Source organism: Sabethes cyaneus, chromosome 2 (assembly GCF_943734655.1).
Source record: "Sabethes cyaneus chromosome 2, idSabCyanKW18_F2, whole genome shotgun sequence".
NCBI lineage: Eukaryota > Metazoa > Arthropoda > Insecta > Diptera > Culicidae > Sabethes > Sabethes cyaneus.
In genome coordinates, this window is record NC_071354.1 from 241,381,456 (window position 1) to 241,405,385 (window position 23,930).

At 43.7% G+C, this 23,930-nt stretch overlaps 1 protein-coding gene across 4 annotated transcripts in view; it reads left to right on the forward strand.

The window, feature by feature from the left end:
* Positions 1–23,336, forward strand: part of LOC128738192 (phosphatidylinositol 4-kinase beta) — a 210,631-nt gene extending 187,295 nt beyond the window's left edge. For all 4 annotated transcript variants that reach the window (XM_053833127.1, XM_053833129.1, XM_053833128.1 and 1 more), the window contains 10 exons: positions 9,993–10,104; positions 10,195–10,447; positions 10,527–10,631; positions 10,809–13,151; positions 13,219–13,337; positions 13,398–13,535; positions 20,054–20,331; positions 20,404–20,492; positions 20,557–20,721; positions 20,794–23,336. In XM_053833127.1, the coding sequence (XP_053689102.1) occupies positions 9,993–10,104; positions 10,195–10,447; positions 10,527–10,631; positions 10,809–13,151; positions 13,219–13,337; positions 13,398–13,535; positions 20,054–20,331; positions 20,404–20,492; positions 20,557–20,721; positions 20,794–20,981 (3,790 nt within the window). In that variant the 3' untranslated portion in view covers positions 20,982–23,336. The remainder of the gene's footprint in view (positions 1–9,992; positions 10,105–10,194; positions 10,448–10,526; positions 10,632–10,808; positions 13,152–13,218; positions 13,338–13,397; positions 13,536–20,053; positions 20,332–20,403; positions 20,493–20,556; positions 20,722–20,793) is intronic.
* Positions 23,337–23,930: the final 594 nt, after the last annotated feature.

The following is a 23,930-nucleotide window of genomic DNA, read 5'->3' on the forward strand; positions in this document are numbered from 1 at the left end:
AAAATAACAAAACCCAAGTTTAAAACATGATAATATATAAAGCAGGACTGAAAATAAAAAGAACTGGGACAGGAAACGTAGAAAAGCGGGACAATGAAATAGTAAACACGGGACAGGAAAAAAGGAAAGCAAGAGAAAAAAAGGAAAGACGGAAGAAAAGTGGGAGCTAAAACCATGTAAACTGTGCAGAAAAGGAGAAAAAACGGAACAAAATGTGAGAAAACGGAACAGAAAAAAACCAGACATGTGAGAGAATATGTAATACGAATATGTAAAATCACAATTCTAATTTCCAGTAAAACTTCGTCCCATTTTTTCATATTGCACGATTCAGATATCGTGCATGAATTAGTGCCTATAGTTGAATGAATTTCAACTTTGTACAATTAATCTGACTGATTAATTCTCGCTTTTGAGTGGATTCTCCTAATCAATGGTTTCGCACGCTATCAGTGGGGCTGATAATTTGTTACGAACGAAATTTGCTGCACTTTAGACTCTCCACCAACAACAGCAAGAAGGCACTGTCAAACACGTGCGGATAATTAATTCCTGCTTCGTCCTAACAAAGTGCTTCTCTGCTGCTGTTTGTTAAACCAGCTACATCCATGCGGTGTCATGTCACGAAACCGTTCTTAAAAAGTCCCACTCTCGACTGGAGCACTACTTTTACGCTGCGTAAAGCTGGAAACGATCCGGGTATAAATCAACTTCGTCTGGTGTGCCTAAAAATAGCCCTTCGCTTGACAACTTCCAGACACCGGGTGGCGGTGGCCGGGTCGAGCCTGTGGCGTAGACCCCTTGAAGGAGGCAGCAGTAACACGTCGTCGTATGCGTCGAAACAGCGTCATCCCACTTCGGTCTTCATCATCTCGCAGCTCAAGCGCAAGCAAGTGCATTATCTCGGTCACCCTTTGAAACATGATTCCTTTTAGCTTGCTCTATCAGCAGCAGACCTTGCGTTTGCGTGTGCCGCCCCGTCGTCGTCGTCGACGACTTCACTGGGAATCGGTGTCGATAGGTAATTATTCAACCGCGTGAGCATTCATGTGCACCGACTCTTAGTAAATAACTGGGTAAAAGGGATACGGTTGGTAAAAGCGTGAATGTAAAATTCCGCGGCACTGAATGAATAATGGAAGCAAGCTGCAAAACAGGAAGATTTTTTTTTGCGGTCGCTAATGCTCTAACCGGAGGAGGAGTGTAGGACGATGATGAGTAATGTTTCCCCGATGAGCTGGTCGTGACTTCCCTGTCTCTAAAAGTAACGATTCTACTTTACCTCCATCGCGGGGATAGTAATTAAATAGAAACAAAAGCAGCAGGAAAAAATCGATACTAAATCGATGAGTTTAGGCAGCAATTTATTGTACAAATTGCTGGTGAGAAGCAATTCTGCCCTGCTGACAGTCGCAACCGTTTCTGTCGATCGAAGTAATTTTGCAGTGCTGAGCTGAGTTGAGCTGAGTCAAGTTACACTGCACAAGGTACCCGAACCGGTTCTTTGTGGGATTGCCTCAGTCTGTTCAAGTATTCTAGTGCTGCACGAATCATTACGTAAAGAGTTATGCAGGCAGGGGAACCGCACTGCTGCGAGACGGGGGATCAAATGCACAATTAATGTTTCCGGATGAATGGTTTTGTGCACTGGCGCTAATACGGGTTGCTGAATACATTTATAAATTAACAATTAATTTGGTTTAAGTCGAACATCATGGTCTTTAAGCCAACGATAACGATCCATTAAAGAAAAGTTGAAGGAAGGTTAAGTTTCTGATTAGCCATAGTTACTTCAATGAGTAGAAAAATTCTTCGGCAGACTGATTGCTATTATTTCCGCCTTCCTTCGGATCAGAAGTGAAGGGTAGAACCTTGCACCGAGAACCTTGACTCTTGAGATCAAAAATTCTTACTGCATCTGAAATGCTGAGCCTGATACTGCTGTAGCAGCAATGAATCGTAATTAGATGACCACTAACTATATCGTCGATCACAAACTTCAGATGCCATTGGAAAACTAGATACCGACCGACGGTCGGCGGAGGCGTGCGCCTCCCTGCAAGCAGACCCTTCACTCGAAAAAGGCCACTCGCCGCCCAAGATCTTTGACGTCGACGAATAAGTGCTGCAACATCTCCTCTGCGTTCGTTCATTGCTGCAATACCGTATAGTTAGAATGGCACAAGAAGGCAAAATATGCGAAAGCGCAACGACCGACGATGATCATGAGATACCTACTTCTACACTAAATAAATTAGCCTCACTCGCTCGCAACGCAGCAGCAGCAGCATGCATTATGCTTTTCATTATTATGTGCGCAGCTTCGCATACCAGTATGACGACGACGATACTGCTGCTGATGATGATGAGAAAAAATAACTGTTTTGTAATTGAATTACTTGTCATAATTAGCGGCAGATATAGAGTAGGGAGCGGTCTGCGACTACGTGCCTCTTCTGCTTCTAGCAGCGTTCCGGCTCAGGCAGCGAATCTCAGGACGAGTCCCGGACGCCCTTGAAGAAGTTTGTTAGACCGAACAGGAAGACAGTCAGTCAAACGTGGGCGAGAAACAAGTAGGTTCGGCAAGGCTGTTCGGTGCCCGACTGCAGATCTGAAGCGGAACTAGCAATTTATGCATTCAGCGTCTTTACGCTGCTGCTGTTGCAATCCAGTGGCGTCCCCGCTGGTAATTTTACTCATTGCGAAATTTTACGCCTCTCCAGGCCGTGCACTGACTGCGCACTGCTCTGCCGCGAACGAAACGGAAAGACGGACGTGTGCAATAGATTCCCGATTTGCCGTAAAACGAGACACAGCGTTGAGCTCTCAAGCAAATGAGAAATAATGGGTTACGCGCTTCCTATCCCACCCTAGTCCCATCAAGTCGAGAAATTGGAGTGCACAAATTTCCAACATTGTTGCACTCGTCGCGCGGAAGCGGCGGGTACGGGCCGGGCTCTTCAGACTGGTTGGGTGAAAATGATCTTGATAGCGCTTATCTTGCCGCACGGTTACCGCACCACGGACGGAGCGGAGCCGTGAAGAAAGCACGCGCTGATCGAATCATACTCTCAGCCTGTGCGATGATGCCTTTTGGATTGCTGCTGCAGCCAGCTAAATTGAACTAATTGTCGGATCGTTAGGCGGGGAACAGTTAGTTTTAGTTAACGATGGAGGCAGGTTTGTTCAGTTTACGGTTTACAGTGTGAATTATGTTATGTACAGAGGAAATACTGCAATATTGTACTGATTATCAGATTGTTCACACCGTTTTCCAATGTATGTCAGTGATCGGTGGTGAACCTGTCTCAATCAGATTTCTACCAAGCATCAGCTATTCTCTCAAGTTCATGGAGTTTTTTACTAGCAGTGCATAAAAGCGATTAAATAGTGATTGAAGAGATAACTCCATTGTCTTAGCTTTTAAAAAAGCCTCACTTGCTTTACAAACCTTCGGTTCGTATTTTTTCTTGAAGGCTTCTAATCATCAAACAATCTTCAATCACATTTAAAATAAACTAAAATGTAGTAGATGATTCAAGCGAAATTTAAAATAAAAGGGTAACAAATTTCTGCTTCAAAATGTTCAGATTATTTTCGAAAAGTTTTAACCTAATCAACAAAATTGAATGTCTTGTACAGGGTACACCGTGTACCCTGGATTGTGTAGAGGTTGAACATATCTGAAACAGGATATCGGGTTTCCCAGCATCAGAACATGTCTCGCGCAATACACCATCCATCGGCAGTGTCACCGTTGCGATAGACGTTATGAACAGTTCGGAGCATTATCGCACTGGCAATCATCGGTATTGACTAGATTCCGAACGCGTTCAAACCGGTACGACCATAGGTGCATGAAATGGTTCGGTACCGCCATTGATGAATAAAATGATTTTGTATATCATTTAATTGAACTGGTTCAGTACGACCATATATGAATTGAATGATTCGGTACGACAACCATTGATAAGTAAAATGGTTCGGTAAGATTATTGTTCAATGAAGTATATGGTTCGGTATGACCATAGAGGTATGAAATGGTTCGGTACGACCATAGATGGATAAAATGGTTTTGTGCGGCATTCAATAAAAATGGTTTGGAACGACCATTGGTAAATAAAATGGTTCGGTATGGCAGATAATTGAATGGTCCGGTTTGGTCGTAGACAAATATTATGTTTCGATACTTTTATCTATTTATATAAGAGGCTTATTTCTGTACCGAAAACCAAGTCTCTGCCAGGACGTCATAGGAGGCTTATCGGTAACTAAACACAGATCCCACAGGTTGTATTCTTAGTCACCTCACTGGTCGACTGCTGGACTGCTCGATTGCTCAACTGTATGACTAGACTGCTCGACTGGACTGGTCGATTTGATTGCTCGACTGGACTGCCTAACTGAACTGCTCGATTGAACTGTTCGATTCGACTGCTCGAGTCAACTGCTTGATTACACAGATCGACTTGACTGCTTGACTGAACAGCTCGATTTAACTGCTCGAGTGGACTACTCGATTTAACTACTTGATTCGACAGCTTGACACATTTGCTTGACATACTACTCGACCCGAATGCTCGACTTAACTGCTCGATTTAACTGCACGACTGGACTGCTTGACTGAACAGCATGATTTATCTGCTCGATTCAATTGTTCAATTCGACGCTCGAATCAATTGCTCGACTCAACTGCTTGATTCCACTGCTCGACTGGACTACTCGACTCAACTGCTCAATCCGATTGCTCGATTCAACTGCTCGACTAGACTACTCGATTTGATTGCCCGACTCAACTGACACCTTAATTCAACAGCTCGACTAGACTGCTCGACTTAGCCACTCAACCCGACTGCTCGACTCAACTGCTTGACTTAACTGTTTGATTCGACAGCTCGACTTAGCTGCTCGATTCAGCTGCTCGACTGGACTTCTCGACTGAACGGCTTGATTTAGCTGCTCGACTAGACTGCTTGACTGACTGTTTTATTCGACAGCTCGACTAAACTGCTCGACTGGACTACTCGACTTGACCTACTGACTCAGCTGCTCAACTGAACTACTCGACTTAACTGCTCGAATAAACCGTTCGACTGGACTACTCGACTCGACTGCTCGAATGAATTGCTCGACTCAACTGTTCGACTTAACCGCTTGAATCGACTGGTTGACTAAACAATTCGATTCGACTGCTCGACCAGACTACTCGAATCAACTGCTCGACTGGACTACTCAACTTAACTGCTCGATTGGACTGCTCGATTTGACTGCTCGGCTCGTCCACTCGATTCAACCGGGGATGGTTCGATCACTGACTCAATTTTGATTATTTGACAGTACACTATTAACGGGGCTAAATATGACAAAGTTATGTATAGGACATTTGTAGAACAGGTTATTATCTATAATTCTGCTGAATAAAGTTTTACTGTATCTTTAGTAGTTACGGCGCTGCAATGCTAGTATCTTATTAGTGACTAAATGAACGTTCATTTAGTCACTGATGAGTTACTAGCGTTGTAGCACCGTAACTACGAACGATACAGCAAAACTTTGTTCAGAAAAATTGTAGATTAGAGCTAGTCCTACAAAAGTCCCATACATAACATTGTCATATTTGGCTCGGCTGAGACGGTACTGTCAAATGAATCAAAATTGAGTCAAAGTAATCGAACCATCCCTGAATTCAACTGCTCGACTCGACTGCTCGACCGGACTGCCGTAGACTGTTGTAAACAGTAAAATTCATAGTAACCGTAATGTATTTACAGTACTATTCGTTATGCATTTCTATGCGGGAGGCTTATCGGCAACTAAACACAGATCCCTGACAGGACGTCATGCTTTCGTAGCAATGGGTTGTATTCTCATTCACCTCACTGGTCGACTGCTGGACTGCTCGATTGCTCAACTGTATGACTAGACTGCTCGACTGGACTGGTCGATTAGACTGCTCGATTTGATTGCTCGACTGGACTGCCTAACTGAACTGCTCGACTGAACTGTTCGATTCGACTGCTCGACTCAACTGCTTGATTGCACAGATCGACTTGACTGCTTGACTGAACAGCTCGCGTGGACTACTCGACTTAAGGGGCATAGTACTTTTTACACCATATTTTTTGCCTTATTTCAAATATTTTTTTCTCGATAACGCGAAAAGCGAATTGATTCGGGTTTATTGCTTGCTAAACATTGCACTTTATACTAATATTTGCAGTTTTGTTTGCATATGTGAACCTCTTCCCCTCTCCCCTACGGCTCCTTGAACATGATCATTCGGAAAAAACATGATTTGCGGTACCATGGATTGGCGCTGGGGGGCTTATCCGAATTGAAAAATTCCAAAACGACATGAAAGAATATTAAATTATCTCGTGTTTGACCCATCCTTTTTTTAAAATTCGAACGCATAAGAAAATGGCGGACATTCAAACATAAAAGTAAGGTTTTTAGCCGAAAAAATTGACTTTAAACATTCCTTAAAAATACAAAAATTATAATATCGAAAAAAGGATGGGTCAAACACTAGATAATTTTGTTAGCTTTGAAACAAAAAAAGAATCGTGAGAATTGCTTCAGCCGTTCTTGAGATATTTATGGTACCGACTTTCAAAACCTGGTTTCGAGAAAAACGACGTTGAAGTTTTTATTCGCTGTGTAATCGCTCCAGACATGCGCGGTACAAATAGCTGTAACTTCGTCAATTTTTGGAATTCACCGCAATGACTTGAAACACATATGGTCAAAATGTTAATCTTTCGAAATAATCAATAAAAAAAATTTCGATTTTTATAAATTGAAAAAGTACTATGCCCCCTTAAATACTTGATTCGACAGCTTGACACATTTGCTTGACCCGACTGATCGACTTAACTGTACGATTTAACTGCTCGACTGGACAGCATGATTTATCTGCTCGACTCAACTGTTCGATTCAACTGTTCAATTCGACGCTCGAGCTCGACTGGACTACTCGAATCAACTGCTCAACCCGATTGCTCGATTCAACTGCTCGACTAGACTACTCGATTTGATTGCTCGACTCAACTGACACCTTAATTCAACAGCTCGACTAGACTGCTAGCCACTCAACCCGACTGCTCGACTCAACTGCTTGACTTAAATGTTTGATTCGACAGCTCGACTTAGCTGCTCGACTCCATCTTAACGACTTAACCGCTTGATTCGACTGGTTGACTAAACAATTCGATTCGACTGCTCGACTCAAGTGCTCGACTAGACTTCTCGAATCACCTGCTCGACTGGACTACTCAACTTAACTGCTCGACTGGACTGCTCGATTTGACTGCTCGACTTGACTGTTCGACTCGACTGCTCGACCCAACTGCTTGACTCGATTGCTTGATTAGACTGCTCGACTCGCCTGCTTAACTCGATTGCTTGTCGCGATACCACATGGTCGGTGTTAACTCAGATCGGACCAAGTCACAAAATTTAAAAAAAATGAGTTAATAATAGCAAACGATCAAGAATTTTCTAAACAACATTTTACTCTAATCAGACAACATAAATGTTGTAAAACCAGAAGTTTTTATTCAATAAATAAACGACCATAAAAACTATTTATTGCAGTTTCCGGCTATGACTCTTTTATGTAGAGCTATATTATGCAATATAAGAACTCAAAGAACTAATACAAAGATTCGCAAACACTGGCCAAGTTTTCTGAATTCTGAACAGGCATTTATATTTTCCGGATCGTAAGATTCGGGCTCAACTAGTTGTTCAATAAAGTATGTGGTTCGGCACGACCATAGATAAGTAAAATGATTCGGTACGATCATTGTTGAATGAAGTATACGATTCGGTACGACCCTAGTTGAAGGAAAGACACGGATCGGTAAGGTCATAGATGAATGAAAGGCTGGATAGGTATTGGTAAATAAAGAGGTTTTGTACGATCATATGGCTTGATTCAGTATGATGGTATTTGATTATGAAGTGGTTTTATTGGTTTAAGATCTTTGGCAGGTAAAATGGTTGATCCATTTTAAACAATTTTTTTAATGCTGTATGGGACTCATGAACATGAACATGAATTAGACGAACCTCGGCGGGAAAATTCAATAGCATCGTCTCGGCAAAATCCTCAGGCGGAGAATCCTGCGGTTTCAAAAAGACACAATAAAGCGAAGGCAGGGCAGAGTTCCGCATTGCTAGACAAAAACAACTGTTACGTGAAGTCAATGTTCCTCTTTGGCTTAGCCTACTAGTCGAATCATTCTCAATGCCGAAAGTCCCGGGAACTTGGGTTTTCTATCAGAAAAAAGTCAATGATATAGTATGAATGGGCTGGGACATCCGGCCGTTTTCGCCAGGTATCAGGTACCAGTAAATTGTGCTGTCGATTTAAACCAATTTCGAAATTACTAAGGCTTTGAACAACAATGCAAGTGCTGGTAATGCCCCAAACGGCTGTTCCGTTTGGGCGATCAGCTACAGAGAAACCCCCGCCATAAGCTCTGTTCCAGGAAAAGCCATCTTCAGGACATCATTCGCTTGGGAGATACCAGTTGAATGTATGACAAGGTCGACTTTTATCCCCATCTCGGTCGTGTTGCGTTGCGCTACCATCGCGATAAACGTTATGAACAGTTCAGTGCATTATCGTTTCGGCAATTATCGGTATCTGTTCGACTGTTGATCGTAGTCAGTCGTCTGCAGTTGGTTAATAAGTAAGACTTGGGTGATTCTTTTTGGTTGTAAAATAGACTTCGCACAGATCTCACGGCTGGTGTCGTTCTTCGTTGTCATCAGTGAGGCAAGGTCGACAAATTCGTCAACTACCTCTAACTTATTCCTGCCGATCCTTACGCTATTCAAGCGGCGTTGGTCGACCACGGTGCCACCGACCACCATGTTCTGTGTTTTGGACGTATTTTCTTTAGCTGCTTCACAATCATAACTGTGCATATGGAGTGAGTGAGTGTACTACTGAGCACCGGATCATGCAACGCGTCGTGGTACGCAGAGGCAAGCCAAGGGAGTTCGGACCGGAAAACGCCACCTGTTTCCAATCCATTTAAAAAACGGGTGACACAAACAAAGCACTCTTTGAAAAGTTCACGTCTGCAGACGACACCTCGAAATTCATTCCACCAGTAGCGACGCACATGGGAGGCGCATGGGAGAGGCTCGTTCGATCGGTCAACGTCGGAGACCGTTTTCCCTGAGAGTCCGCTGATCAGGAAACTTTAACATCCAACCACTTCTTGCTCGGTAACTCTTCTGGGGCAAAGTTACTACCGACCGGATAGCTGCACGTCCGCTTTACATTTCGGAGTAACTGGAAGTTAGCTAGTTGTTTCGTCGACGATTTTTGGAGCAGACGGAATGGCTAATGGATGTGAAGGGTCTGCCGGAAGGTGATATGGTGCTCATGGTTGACGAAACGGCGAGGAACCAGTGGATATGAGGACGGCTCAAACAAGTGCTTCCTGGACGAGCTGGCCGAGTGAGGCAGGCGCTTGTTTAGACATTTTCGTAGACGTAGTTCAGCAGTTAACTTGGTTCCAAATCGGGTTGACCGGTCTAGTTTTGTCAAAGTTGGCCTCCCTGGACTTGTAGCAAAGCATCTGCGAGACTTAAACGTCATTAGGTTATTTCTTAATAGAATATTTATTTGGTTTACAGGGTGTAGGACGTCAAAGACGTCAAACTTTTCATTTCAATTTGAGCTCTAGTAAAAAGATCTTTAACTTCATCTCTATAGTAAAAAGAGCAGGACAAACAGTTTTCTCCTTCTTTGGGGCAGGTTCGCCAAATAAATCAAACAAGGCACATTTTTGAAAGTAATGTGTTTTTTTTAAGTACTTTAAAAATTTCTTACGTTTCTTTCTTGTGTTTTTTATAAGTACTTTAAAAATTTCATGTAGCAGAAAAAACTTAACCAACCATAAGAAACCATCAAAATCACTCCGACTTTTACCGAAAATTAATTTTTTTTATTCTTTCCTTTTCTTCCACAGATCAATGGGAATTCTATTACCTCCAGTGTCACAGGTGACCAATACTCGAATCAACATGACTCAACATCACCGGAACCGAAGTTTGGACAGTGCTCTACAGAGGATACCCGAGGTAAGCAACCAGTACTTAAATGAAGGCAATTTTTCCCGCAAAATTCGTATCAATAATCATAAATATGTAATTGGCGTTCTCACCAACCAGGTGGAGGTATCGTCCCCGAGCGCCGAATCGGAGAACACACTGTGCACAAACTCGATCCTCGGAGCGACGATGTGCACCAAAATCATCCAATCCTCGTCGACGAATCCGACCAACACACCGGCGATTACGAGAGGGGGTACCGGTGCCGGCGGTGGTGGTGGGGCCTCCGCGGAAGGACTGGCAGGCAGCTGCAGCAGCAGTCGCAGCAGTGCACCGACAGTGATCGACGGAAGCGGAGCTGGATCTGCGCTTGGTAAGAAGAGTGTGGACCATTCAGAAGGATGAGTTTGATTTGTTAAATTTTTATGGTTTTTTTTTTTGCTTTGTTTTAGTGTCTGGTTTGCGAACGGGGAAAAGGGAAAATGAAACCCTCGGTGGTAAGGAAAGTGACAGCAAGAAGAGAGAAGACTTGACCAGCCTGGGATCGGACGATTCTGGTAAGTACTAGCTGTAAAACTCAATTACCTACAATCGAATAAATCGGAAGAATTAACGACTTGCAAAAAGAAAAAAGAATAAAAAAAATATTATGTAACTATAGCAACATGTTTCAAGCCGTGGAAATTTTCAAACACAACCGCGTGTGTTTTGTTCTAATTTTTCCCATTCCCTAGGCATCATTTGTGGATCGGAACCGGATCATACATCACTGACCAGGATTCGTCGTTCGCGTGAAAGCCTCGATTCCGGTGAAATAGACCCGTCGGAAGAGGAGTGCATCGAAATCCTCGAGACGACATCGATGGACGAAGAGTACCGGATGTTGCAGTCGGATCTGGGCTTCTATCCACTGACTTTGGGTTGTGGTCCAGGAACGAACAACGGCAGCAGGAGTTTTCCGAACAAGGACAACCGAAGCGGCAAATCGGTCGATGGTGGTAACAACAGTGGATCGTCTTCCTCTTCCGAAGAAACCGTTAGCGATAAAGTTCGCTACCGGGAGCAGAACATGAATAAGGCTGCCATCATGTTGGAGAAAATTTGCGTTCCCATCGAGTACGAGGATAATCCCGCCGGTGGCGATGGGGAAGATGAAATTGACGCCGCCACTCCGATCGTAGAAGAGGACAAAACCATTCTGGCGGATGCGACGACCCCGGTAGGAGCCGATGCGAAGGAAATGACAGCGGCTGCCGCTGCGAGCTCAGCTGTGCCAACAATTACCACTACCAGTGCTAGTAGTAGTCAAAAGAGCGACCAAAAGAATGACATAATTTTTCGAAATTTTTTCGGTGCCACCAAGAATGCCATCTTCCGGACGGCCCAAAGTATCATTGATAATCACGAGAAGAAGAGTGCAAAAAATAAGGAAAAGGAAGAGGAGAAAGTTAAATCACCAACGGAAATATCGAAGAAACGTGAATTCAATGTTTTACGGTCACGGTTGAAGAGCAAGGAAGCTAGTAGCAACAACAGCAGTAACAACAACAACAACACTACCACCAACAGCAGCAGTAGTAATTCAGCAAGTGCAACGAATGCCACCACTAACAGTTCCAGCAGCAGCGGCAGCAGTAACAATCAACTATCTCCGGAGCCGCAACCATCGCCCGAACCGGAAGTCAAAAGTCTTTCAAAATCATCGTCCACGAATTCGCTGAAGGTGCCCGGCGTGGCAGTACCGACCTGTACCAATCCGCGAGAAATCATCGAACCTCATCTCAAGGCCGAACGAGGCCAGAGTGGACTGCTAAGGTTTTTCGAATCACCGGTTTTCAATATCCACTTTGCCGTCCATTACCTTTTCTACTCGAAGGAACCTGGCGTTCTGAGCTTTATTGGCAACAAATTGTTTAGCTTCCCCTACACTGAGGTGGACCTGTATATTCCTCAACTGATCATAATGTACATGCAAATTGAGGAGCTTTCTGAGGTGCTCGATCCCTATCTAGTCTATCGGTGTCGACAGTCGGTAGACTTTTCCTTACGATGCGTTTGGCTGCTGGAATCGTACAATTTCAATATGGGAATGAGCAACAGCGGCAGTTTAAATCGAAAGCATCTGACACTGCTAAAGGAGCTGTACCCGAAGCGGGAACGAAGACAGCAGCTCCGACTGATGGAACCAATTGTAGACACCGTCAAAAAGACTCACCATCGCTCGCAGTCGGATGCCACCGGTCTGATGGGATCACTTTCATCGAACCCGATTCTTTATCCCACCCCGCTGAAACCTCTCTGCTTGGGAGATCTCAGCAGTGGCCGAGCCTTCGATAATGGGTGTGTTTGCTTCGAATCTGTTCGGGGGACGGTCAACGACTTGCTTGGCCAGCAGACGGTTTGCTCCTGTGGTGCTCCCAAACTGGTGCCGGAGAAGGAATTCATGAAGGCTCTGATCGACATCGGTCGTATGCTAACCGTCCTACAGACCAAGATTGAAAAGACTTCCCGCCTGCGGATACTGCTTAATTTAATCAACAAGAATCTTCCAGCTCGTGTTTGGCTTCCACTGCATTCCGAAACACCGCACCACGTAGTGCGAATAACCGAGGAAAAAACGGCCGTCCTCAATTCCAAGGACAAGACTCCCTACATCATATACGTGGAAGTGGTCGAAGTGAACGACATCTATACGTCTCCTGTCATTCCGAAAATGATGCCAACGCTGAGGCATACCAAGAGCGAAGAACGGTTGGACAGTGGAATGAAACCAACCGGAACGGGGGCTGCGGAAGCGAGTGCGTCCGGCAGTGCAATTGCTGCTGCTAATGGGCACCCAACATTAAAGCAGCGCGATTCCCGGGCTTCCGAGTGCTCCTCATCCGGAGAAGTGGCCACGCCTAGCATCGCCTGGGGCATGCTGGGTGCCATGTGCGACTACAGCTTGACCGAGGATGACGTCTGGTCCCAGGAGGACGACGAAATCACCGCACAATATCTGAATCTGCATAAGAGTCTCTCCGAGCGGGATGCGATCTCGCAGTTCTCGATGGATTCGTACGATTCGAGGGATCACGGTAGGTTGAATTATGGTTAATTGGTGGGTAAAGTCACCATAATTGCCGTTGTTATTTGTGTCTGTAGGTGCTCCCGTCCTGTTCAACATCGGCGACGTTCGGAGTCGTCACTGTGCCAATCTCAACACTGAGAACACGAAACCGTTCAGCTTCGATCCGGAGGATCCGTCGGCTGCCATCTTGAAGGTAAGTTTGGTGTTATTGTTTTGCGTGGAAGGTACTAATTCGTTTGATAATTTTAATCAGGAACCATGGCACGAGAAGGAACGGCAAATTCGGGAAAGTTCGCCCTACGGTCACTTGCAGAGTTGGAGGCTGCTTTCGGCTATTGTCAAGTGCGGTGATGATTTGCGGCAAGAACTGATGGCGACGCAGCTTTTGGAGGTAATTGAACTATTTGTGATCAAGTTTATCCGAGCAAATTGCAATCTGTTCTGCAACCGACCTTCTATCGCTTGACTTCGTTTGTTTCAAAGTAGGTATTCCCCTGGCGTACAAAACTGTGGCATTGATTCCTGTTACTTGGCCACAAGGTATTGCATTTAGGGAATTCCATGGTGCTCAAGCGAATGCAACGGCACGGCTACCCCGTATTGTTCCGCTCCTGCTACAACTTCATTAGTTGGACCCCAGTTGATAACTCCAGTGTTACTCTATCATTTGTCATACCAATGGCGCTAACTCTTTAGCACTTCCATCGACTTCGGGTCTGCCACAGAGACGTACAGTAAACGGACCACGGTTTCCGTAACACCTACGGTATTAAGTTGCATCGGGATCCTGGCGGCCCGAGATAAGTAACTGCCATTTTCAGATGTCCACTTGTTTCATCAAATAGCGCGATACTGGGACACACTGTTGTCTGATAGCGCTGATCCCAGTCCCACTCTTGATCCATTCTTAGCTTACGCGGTCGGAAATCTATCCCATGCACGTCTATTAACAGAACGTTGGTGGTTTTTGGCTACCTGCTAGCATGCACCGATAGTCCAAAACCAAAATCTTGGATTGACAACTGTACTTCCTTTCGGCCAGATGTACATTTTTGGGCCCAACTAAGAGGTCTTTCGCTGTGACCGAAGTGCCACAATAGTTTATGGCCGCTCCAATAAGTCATCTTTCAGCTTGAACAAGTGGTCTAAGGTTGCTTCCCTGCGGTACGCGAAACATGTTGACAGAACGAGTCGAAAAGCTCGGGGCTAGTGCAATAATCCTACTGACTCTATCTAGCAGAGCAGCACCGCCTGTGGTCGGCCTGTCACCACCGTAATCGGCATCAAGTGTGATCTAAAGTGCGACTAAAAGCACGTCTAAAAGCAAGCGGCGGCAGCGTGAGACCATTGGTAGTCGTTGCGAGAGCAACTGTTTACTGAAACAATGCAAACTAAATCAGACTGGTTGTAATTACCGAACAGCAGCGCGCTAGGTCATTCGACGCTGGATGAGTCGGTGCTCCGATACTCCTGGCATTCCCCTTACGGCTGGAGTGTAAATAGATCACAACGATGCTCAGAGAACGAACAGCCCCTAGGACTTTTACCCATAGCTACTTAAGTGTTTTGTAAATCAGGGATGCGTCGATAGTGTAACTCAGCTTGTTAGAGATCACGTTCAACACACCACCGCTGCGAGATTTTCTGCTGTTCGGCTGTTCGGACGATCATTTCTAAAGACGGAAAATGCACCTTAAAATAGCTGTTGTGATTGATCTTCTCTTCAAGTCAGGTTTTCGTTAAAATGATTATAGCCAAGGTCGACTCAGTCACAGTAATAAAGAAGCCATCGATTTTGGTTCGAAGTCCGCGCATGTTCTGGTAGTAAATCAGCAGCTGATTGGAACAGCTCAGCTGCGGGTCGGGAACAGACCTGAAAACGGAAGCTGCGTCATCGAGAAAATTGTGATACAGAAGTTGTTGCACTTGTCTGGTCTAGAATTTTGGGTACAACTAAACACAAGACCGTGACGACTGATGTGCGCTGGCGGGAAGAGCTCGACTGTGGCAGGAAGTACAGGAGCCTTCATGATGCTAGAAACGTCGCGTATCCAATCCCAGTACCCAATTAAGTGAAGTGACGGTGGTGCTCTTAGAGTCAGAAACAACTACATTCCGGAAGATCCTGAAGATACAAGTGGATCGCAGAAGTTAGTGTGATCCGTGGAGTGATAGGCGATGAGAGGGTGTTTTAAGGTGCCCAATAGTTTTTTGAGTGAACACTTCAAACTCTCAGTGCCGAGTCCCGCAATTTTATATCCATCCGGATTTTTAATGAGATGAAGTTCATGCCAGTCAAGGGAATGACTTGGATGGCCCAGCGCACTGCAAACATTTACCAGATCAGTTACAACTTCCACTTTGACGCTAGGGTGAGTTCTAGAGCAAGAATATGTCTTCCAATCCAGCGCCAATCCGAGACATTTGGTAGATCCGAATTATACCAATGATCCTGTTATGGCAAGTGCTTCGCGTCGGTCTTATCATGCTGCTGTGCCTTCTGCCATTTCGAATGACTGCGCCTCGAAAACTGTAAATGTTACTATTCCAGTGCCTCTGCGTCTATACTATCAGAATACCCGTGGTTTGCGCAATAAAATCACAAATGTATTATTCTGAATGAATCATGGCTAGACCCCCAAATATGCTCAGCACAACTATTTGGGTCTGAATACACCGTCTTTCGCACCGACCGTAGCCCGGCAAACAGTATTAAGTCAACTGACAACCACTCCTCCAGGTTGCTGCAGTCAGACGCTCATTGCAATCTGTTCTTCTAGTTGATGCTATGAATAACTCACTAGAACAATTATGGGTAAAAATCGAATCCGGGAATGCAACAGTCGTAATTGGTGTAATTAATATTCCACCAAATTTGCAAAATGAACTTGACGTGATCGAACGCCACATTTCATCTATTGAAAAAGCTGCCGATTTGCTAGGTACAAACGATGATTTGTTTCTATTTGGCGATTATAATCGTGCAGGTCTCTCCTGGTCGAAACACCCTTGTAGTAACTGTTTAATCGTGAACACGTTGCATTCTGCATTCAATGCTAGTAGTACATGTTTACTTGATGGTATGGCTTTTAATGGTTTATATCAAATCAATGAGATTCGCAACCACAACACTACGCTTCTTGATCATATATTCGTCAATCAACATACTTTATCAGCTTGTGATGTCTGCGCTGCATCAGATGTTCTGAGTGTCATTGACGCTCATCATCCGACTGTAATGGTTAGTTTTTACCGGAACCTCCAGCACGTATTCATTGACGATTTTGATCCTTCCGAATTCGATTTTCGACGCAGCGATTATGATGCGATGAACGCAGACCTGTGTACAATTGACTGGACATTGATTATTAATTGCGCCGATTTAGATGTAGCTGTTGACAAATTCACTTCTAAAATTCATGAGGCAATCGAACGACACGTTCCTCGAATGCGCTCACGTCGTAAGCCCGCCTGGAGCAACACTGAACTTTCCCGCCTTAATCGTTTGCGAAAATCTGCTCTTTGTGCGTATCATAGAAACAGAAATTCTTCCAACCGTCTACGCTGTACAACAGCCAGTCGAAAATATAAAACCCTAAACAGGAGACCCTACCGAACCTATGTACAAAAAACAGAGCGCAATTTTCGGCTTAATCCGAAAAGTTTTTGGAAGTTTGTGAACTCAAAGCGTAAGGAGGATGGTTTACCTTCTAGTGTGTATCTTGAAAACAACGAAGCTTCTACCGTAAACCGTAAATGTGATCTGTTCGCTAAATATTTTTCGGGAGTATTCAGTAATAAGTGCGCTTCATCTGAAGGTATAGCATCAGCACTACGTTTTGTTCCGAGTGATGAGATTGTAGCTGAAACGTTCAACGTTACTGGTGCTGAAGTTGCTGAAGCTGTTGGCAGAATGAAACAAGCTATTGCCCAGGACCTGATGGCATCCCTGCTGTGCTGTTGAAGAAATGTGAAGTTCGGAAATCGCCAATCGTTTTATTATTCAACCTCTCCATGCAATGTCAGCAATTTCCTCGTATTTGGAAGTCCTCCTTTATGTTTCCTGTGTTCAAGAAAGGTGACAAACGGAATGTGGAACACTACCGAGGAATTACTTCGCTGTGCGCTTGCTCAAAAGTTTTCGTGGCAATTGTTTATAAGCATCTCTGGTTTCATGTTAAGAACTACATATCTACATCACAGCATGGTTTTTTTCCTGGAAGATCTGTTTCAACTAACATGCTGGAGCTCACCTTTCTATGCTTGCGCGCAATGGACAAGCGTTTTCTAGTTGATGCAGTCTACACTGACTTGAAGGCTGCATTTGATCGCGTGGACCATGAAATTTTGCTGGCTTAGCTTGATAAACTGGGTGTGTCTGCTGGTTTAAGAGCCTGGCTCCATTCTTATCTATGAGACCGCAGGATGGCAATAAAACTTGGTGCGTCTCTATCGTGTTGGTTCCAAAACAATTCAGGAGTACCTCAGGGTAGCACGTTAGGACCACTACTGTTTTCTTTGTTTATAAACGATACATCCCGTCTATTACCGTGCGGCAGTAGATTGCTTTATGCGGATGATGCCAAAATCTACATGATCGTTCGCAACTCCGACAATTGTCTGAGACTTCAAGAACTGATTGACCGGTTTTCTGAATGGTGTACTTGCAACTGCATGACTATTTCATTTTAGAAACAAACTGCGCTGTATGGGACCTCCACTATGACTACTGGTCCCAACGAATTGAAAGAATTCAGAAACGCTTCGCCAGGAAAATTTGCCATATGCTGCCTTGAAGGAATCCCGAAAGTCTACCATCTTACGAAAACCTATGTAGTCTAATTGGCATTACCTCACTAGAACAACGGCGGAAAGATATCATCGCTAGTATGGCACACAAGATATTAGTGGGGATACACGATAGCCCTGCTGTACTTTCCTCACTCCAACTGTATTGCCCTTTGCGCCCTCAACGACATCAACAGCTTTTATATACAAGAATGGCGATAAGCTAGATTGTGAGAACTACCGAGCGATCACTACCCTGAATGCCGCCTAAAAAGTGCTTTCCCAAGTCATATTCAATCGACTATCGCCAATAACCAATAGATTTGTGCGAAGTTATCAGGTCGGCTTCATGGAGGGTCGGTCTACAACGGACCAAATCTTCACCCTGCGGCAGATCCTCCAGAAGTGCCGCGAATTCCGAGTCCCATCGCACCGCCTGTTAATCGATTTCAAAGCCACATATGATAGCGTAAACCGACAAGAGCTATGGAAAATTTTGGACGAAAACGGCTTTCCGGGTAAGTTTACTAGACTTATCATGGCTACGATGAATGGGATCCAGTGCTCTGTGAGAATCTCGAGTGGATTGTCGGACCCATTCGAATCTCGCAGGGGACTTCGCCAAGGAGATGGTCTTTCCTGCATGCTATTCAACATTACGGTTGAAGGTGTTATAAGACGATCAATCCAGTCCATTTATCTGCCTTACTAACGCCGAGGTTGCTGTCGGCAGAACATTTGAAGCGGTGGAAAACTAGTACACCAAACTAAAATGCGAAGCAGAGAAGATAGGGTTGAAGATGCATACGTCTAAAATGAAGTATATGCTGGCGGGTGGGACCGAGCACAACTCGTGGGGTCGACGAGTTCGTATACCTAGGCTTACTGGCAACAGAGGACAACCAGCAGTGAGATTAAAACGCATATATCATCTGAACTCGGGTCTACTACGGACTCCACAAACACTTGCGGTCGAAGAATCTGAGCCCCCGTGCACACAGTGCTCACATTATATAAAACGCTAATTAGAACGGTTGTTCTTTACGGGCACGAAACGTGGACACTGCTAGGAGAGTACTTGCGAGCACTCGGAGTTTCCGTAATGTTAAAGCTAGACGGATTCGTTGGGCAGGATATTCTGCTACAATGCCGGACAATTATACAGCAAAAATGGTTTTCGCATTGAATTCAGTAGGAACAAGACGAAGAGGAGTACTGCGAGCGTGGTGGCAGGACCAGGTGGGACATGATCTGGCGAACACTGGGTGCCCGCGGAACTGGAAACCAGCTGCCATAGACCGAATTAGATGAAGGAGTTATGTTACGCCGACCCTGTCATAAGACGTAAGGCCAAGTTAGTAGTAAGTAACCAGGGAGAGAGTGAGAAAATGTAAAGTGAACCGCTAAAGAAAAATATTAGGTAATTTTATAAATTTAGAAAGCAGATTAACGTGGACATGATTGGTCGTATTACGCAATCACAAACATATATCTATGCACGCTGCGAGGACAGCGGGACGCTTGATAGCAGTTGGTTTTGGGGCTTGTTCTCGGATTCTCGTTATAAATTCTGCGCACTAGCTGTGTGGTCTCGAGGGGTTGGGAGGCGGGTGCGACTCTATGGTTTAAACCTTCTGTCGATAACCGCGAACACTCATGTCGTGTTGCACTCAATTTACTTGGTAGATCTAAGTATTTTGGGACAGTGCATAAATGCCAGGGGGATGGAAGATGAAGTTTGTTCTGTGGGACGAGCCATGATAAATTGATAACTACTGATGGTCCGAGATTTGTCTTCCTATTGGTTCATTTGTGGTTGTTTGTGTTGGAAAATTGATGGCGAGTGCGCGGTTGAGGACAACCGGCGTCAGACAGGGCTGATAACATCCCCATTTCTTCACTGTACTACATTTTACAACTCCCCTCATCATCATCATTATCATTATCATCATCATATATAAAATATGATATCCCGGCCTTTGGCAGAGAGTGATGGATGATGAATCTTTTTCCTTTGGGATGAGTTTTACAATCCTCGGATTGACATTTGCGCTTGTTTTGAGTTTTCAGTTTTTAATTGAAGCCTTTGCGACTCCTAATTTTTTGTGCTTTCTATTGCAGATGTTCAAGCTAATCTGGCAGGAGGAAAACGTCGACCTGTGGGTGCGGCCGTACAAAATCGTCTGCCTGTCGAACGATTCCGGGTTGATCGAACCGATTGTAAACACCGTTTCGTTGCATCAGATTAAGAAAAATAGCGCCAAAAGCCTCGGGGATTACTTCCTGGACGAGTACGGCGGTGACCCGGAGTCCGAGCAGTTCCGAACGGCGCAGCGAAACTTTATGCAGTCCTGTGCGGCGTACTGTTTGATTTCCTACCTGTTGCAGGTTAAGGATCGGTAAGAAGGATTTTAGCGGTTGGTTTCGAAAACTGGGTTTTAATTCAATTTTACATTTTTACGTTTGAACAGTCACAATGGCAACATACTGCTGCACGCCGACGGTCACCTGATTCACATCGATTTTGGCTTTATTCTCAGTATATCTCCGAAAAACTTAGGTACGGACTGTTAATGTGGAATTTGGGTTTCGTTAATTAACATTTTGATTGATTGTGATTATAGGTTTCGAGCAATCGCCATTCAAGCTGACGCCCGAGTTTGTAGATGTGATGGGTGGGCCCTCTTCGGAGCTGTGGCTCGAGTTCAAGCACCTGCTGCTGGAAGGTCTCAAAGCAGCCCGGAAGCACATGGATCGCATCATAAATATTGTTGAGATTATGAGAAGTAGTGAGTATTTCTCGTTTTTTTTTTCAATTCGAATTCGAATTCGAATTCACTTTCACAATTCCACTTTTCCAGCATCTCAACTGCCATGCTTCAAGAACGGCTGCTCCGGAACGGTGCGCAATCTGCGCAACCGGTTCCACATGAACCTCACCGAGCAGGAACTGGAACGCAAGGTGGAACAGCTGGTGCTGGATTCGCTGAACTCGGTCTCGACCAAGCTCTACGATAGCTACCAGTACTTTACGAACGGCATTTTGTGAGAGCGATTTTTCATGAAAATCTAAACAAAAAAACAAGGAAAAGTCTGCCGTTTTCAGTCACAGTAACACTTATGGCCATATTACCTGCGAAAAGCGCGGAAACAATGAAAATGCGAGAAAAGAGTACAAAAAATGTTTCTATCGGTGTTTTTTTGCTGATCCTGTCCAGTGTCCAGTGTAATGGAGAAAAAATGATACACAGTGAAATAGTTTGGTCAGGAATCGCTCTATCCCACTACGTTTCCTTAACCAATAGAAGTGACGTGGTAACCCTTGTAAATGTTTTGTAAATATAGACAGGAATCCGGAATCTATAACAAACGAAATTGGCTAGTTGTACAGATGATAGGCGGGTAGCATTTTGAAACCATCAGAAGTTGGAGGGGTTTTTCTGTGAAAAACCACATTTTCGCTGAATAACGTTTTAATCATAGACATATTTTTTTCTGTGTAAAATATCGCTATATTTCTTCATTACTTACAATACCAAAACCGCGTTTTACAAGAAACAAATAAGAATGAAAACAATGCAAACAAACAAACAAAACAAAACAATTCACAACTTAGTCTTAAGTGTCGTACTGTCCGGTATAGAGGAAGGGATCAAGAAGCGGTAAGATTGAAACAACTTTTTGCGTATATACTTTTAGATTAGGCTGATTAAGCAGCAGAGGAGATCAATTCCAATAATCAAACGGCTAGGTTAGAGAGATGAAAACGCAAAACCCTGTTTGTGCTGTTTTCCCGCTAAATTAGGTTTAATTTAAATCACAGCATCATCATTCGCATAACACGGTTCGAAGTTAAATGGCAACCTATAATTTATATACTCATTATATTTAGCTAATCTTTCAAGCGCGGTATACCTCGGGCAGAGGGTTACAAGGAAAGATTCCTTTCTCGGTGCAGACCAAATCCTGTACTTGTACAGCTTTATGGATTATAGAAACCTTTATAGTGATGGAATCGGTTCCATCTTTTTGCGATACATGCTTATTAGGAATCGGTAAAGGCTTGTTAATTGTTGTGCAACAGTTGAACTTTCATAACTAAAACCGAAACCAGCATTTGTTTTGCCGGAAGCGAAAAAGTGACCGAATGATGATTAAAGTCTACCAAACTTCATCACTACTCTTCAGCAGACAGGTAAGTAAAAAAAACTGTTCCCTCTTTACGCGGCCACGGATGCCAAATTACCGCATAAAAAAAACAAAACCTCGTTCTATTCTATTCTATTCGTCGCAATTTCATGTTCGCTTCGGTGTAAATATGTTAGCTCCAGATCCAGAAAGTTCACGTTTAACGGGGATTTGATTTACAATCTATGAGACACCCCCGCAGCAAGGAGGGGATTTGTTATCCTTATTGTGCATTCTTAATCTAAACAAAAAATATAGTTGAAAGACATGCTTCTATAAAATATACAATTAATATCTAGCCTATCAGAATATTATATTTCTAATCGATTCATGGAATCTTTTTGATTTTAACTCTACCAAACTGATAGACGTATACAAATAGACAAATTCTACTTATCTACTATCGATACTAATAAATCACACACACACACACACATCTATCACACAAACACTTACACCCACACACACTTGTAAGATGTACTCGAAAAACAATCGCAAACTGTAATGCTGCGGTGGCGAAGCAGCAGCAACAGCAAATACTCGTGAGTGTTGAAAAGAGAAAACTAGTAGCAACAGCAGAAGAAAAACTTCCTATGTTTCGCGCGTATCGCATCTTATTTTTCTCATCCAATTCGTTCATCGATTCATGCATGCACTGCATTTGCACAGCTCAGCAGCTCAGTTTAAATCAAATAATTGCTGTTGTAGTTGCATCCAACATAGAATTATCAAAACAAACTAAAAAAAACGGAACAAGTAAGACAGAAGACTGCACAGCGCAGCGAGATGCGGTGGGTGGTTGGTTGGTCGGACGGAACAGTCGAAAAAATCGTAGATAGCTTTTTCATATATATTATAATTCTATTAGAGAGTAAAACTGCTGCGAGTAAAAACGGGATTCAACTGTGCGCGAGCAAGCAAGCAACAACAACGGAGGTTGTTAAGTAGAAAGAGCAAACCGCGCAAGTCGCAGAGAAAAGAAGAAAACAAAGTCCTATATTTATTATTTTGTAACATCAGCAATCGCGAAAACAAAACAAAAAAACAACGGCAAACATAAGAAGAAGAAGGTAGAAAGAAAAAGCGCGTACGTAGTGAGGGGGATGATGCGAGTGGGGGGGAACGAACTTCTTCAGCGCTATCCTTATTAATAGGGAAGATCATTAAGATTAGTCACAGTAAATACTTGATAGCGAATAATCTTACAGAAAAAAAACTAAACTAATTAAATATATATTAAAAAAAAGTTGGGTTTTGTTCTGTCTGTGAACAGAGTGAACAATTACACTTTAGCTTACAGTAATTGAAATTTTATATTTTTATCGTTTCTTATTTAAAATTTTTGTTGATCTTGGTGAAATAATAACCCTCAGCCATTTCCTTCTGGATTAGCATTCGTATTTCCGTATTAGTCGAAAAAAAAGTGCGCTAGTCTTTTATGCCTAGTATTAAGGCTCACTTGATATCCATACAATGCTGAGCAGATTTCCTGTTTGTTCGATTGGTATTCCCTGATGAAAAACTTCTCCGCAGTAACAACTTCGTTCATGAAAATGACCTTTTCTTTCGTAAAAGTAATCCTTTTATTATTCTCACTCGATTTTATTATCGAAAGTAAAACACGCTTCGTAGCCCGAAGATTTCCATCAACTTTTGCAGTTGTTACCGTGACTGGTTTATGCAACTCCTTCTATGCTTCCGATAGTCGTTCGTCGTTCATTCTGAGATCACTTGGTCCTGAATGCTTCCCCTTTTGATGTTTCTGTCAATGATCAGCGCGTATGCCCTTTTGGTTTCCGAAACCTCAGCC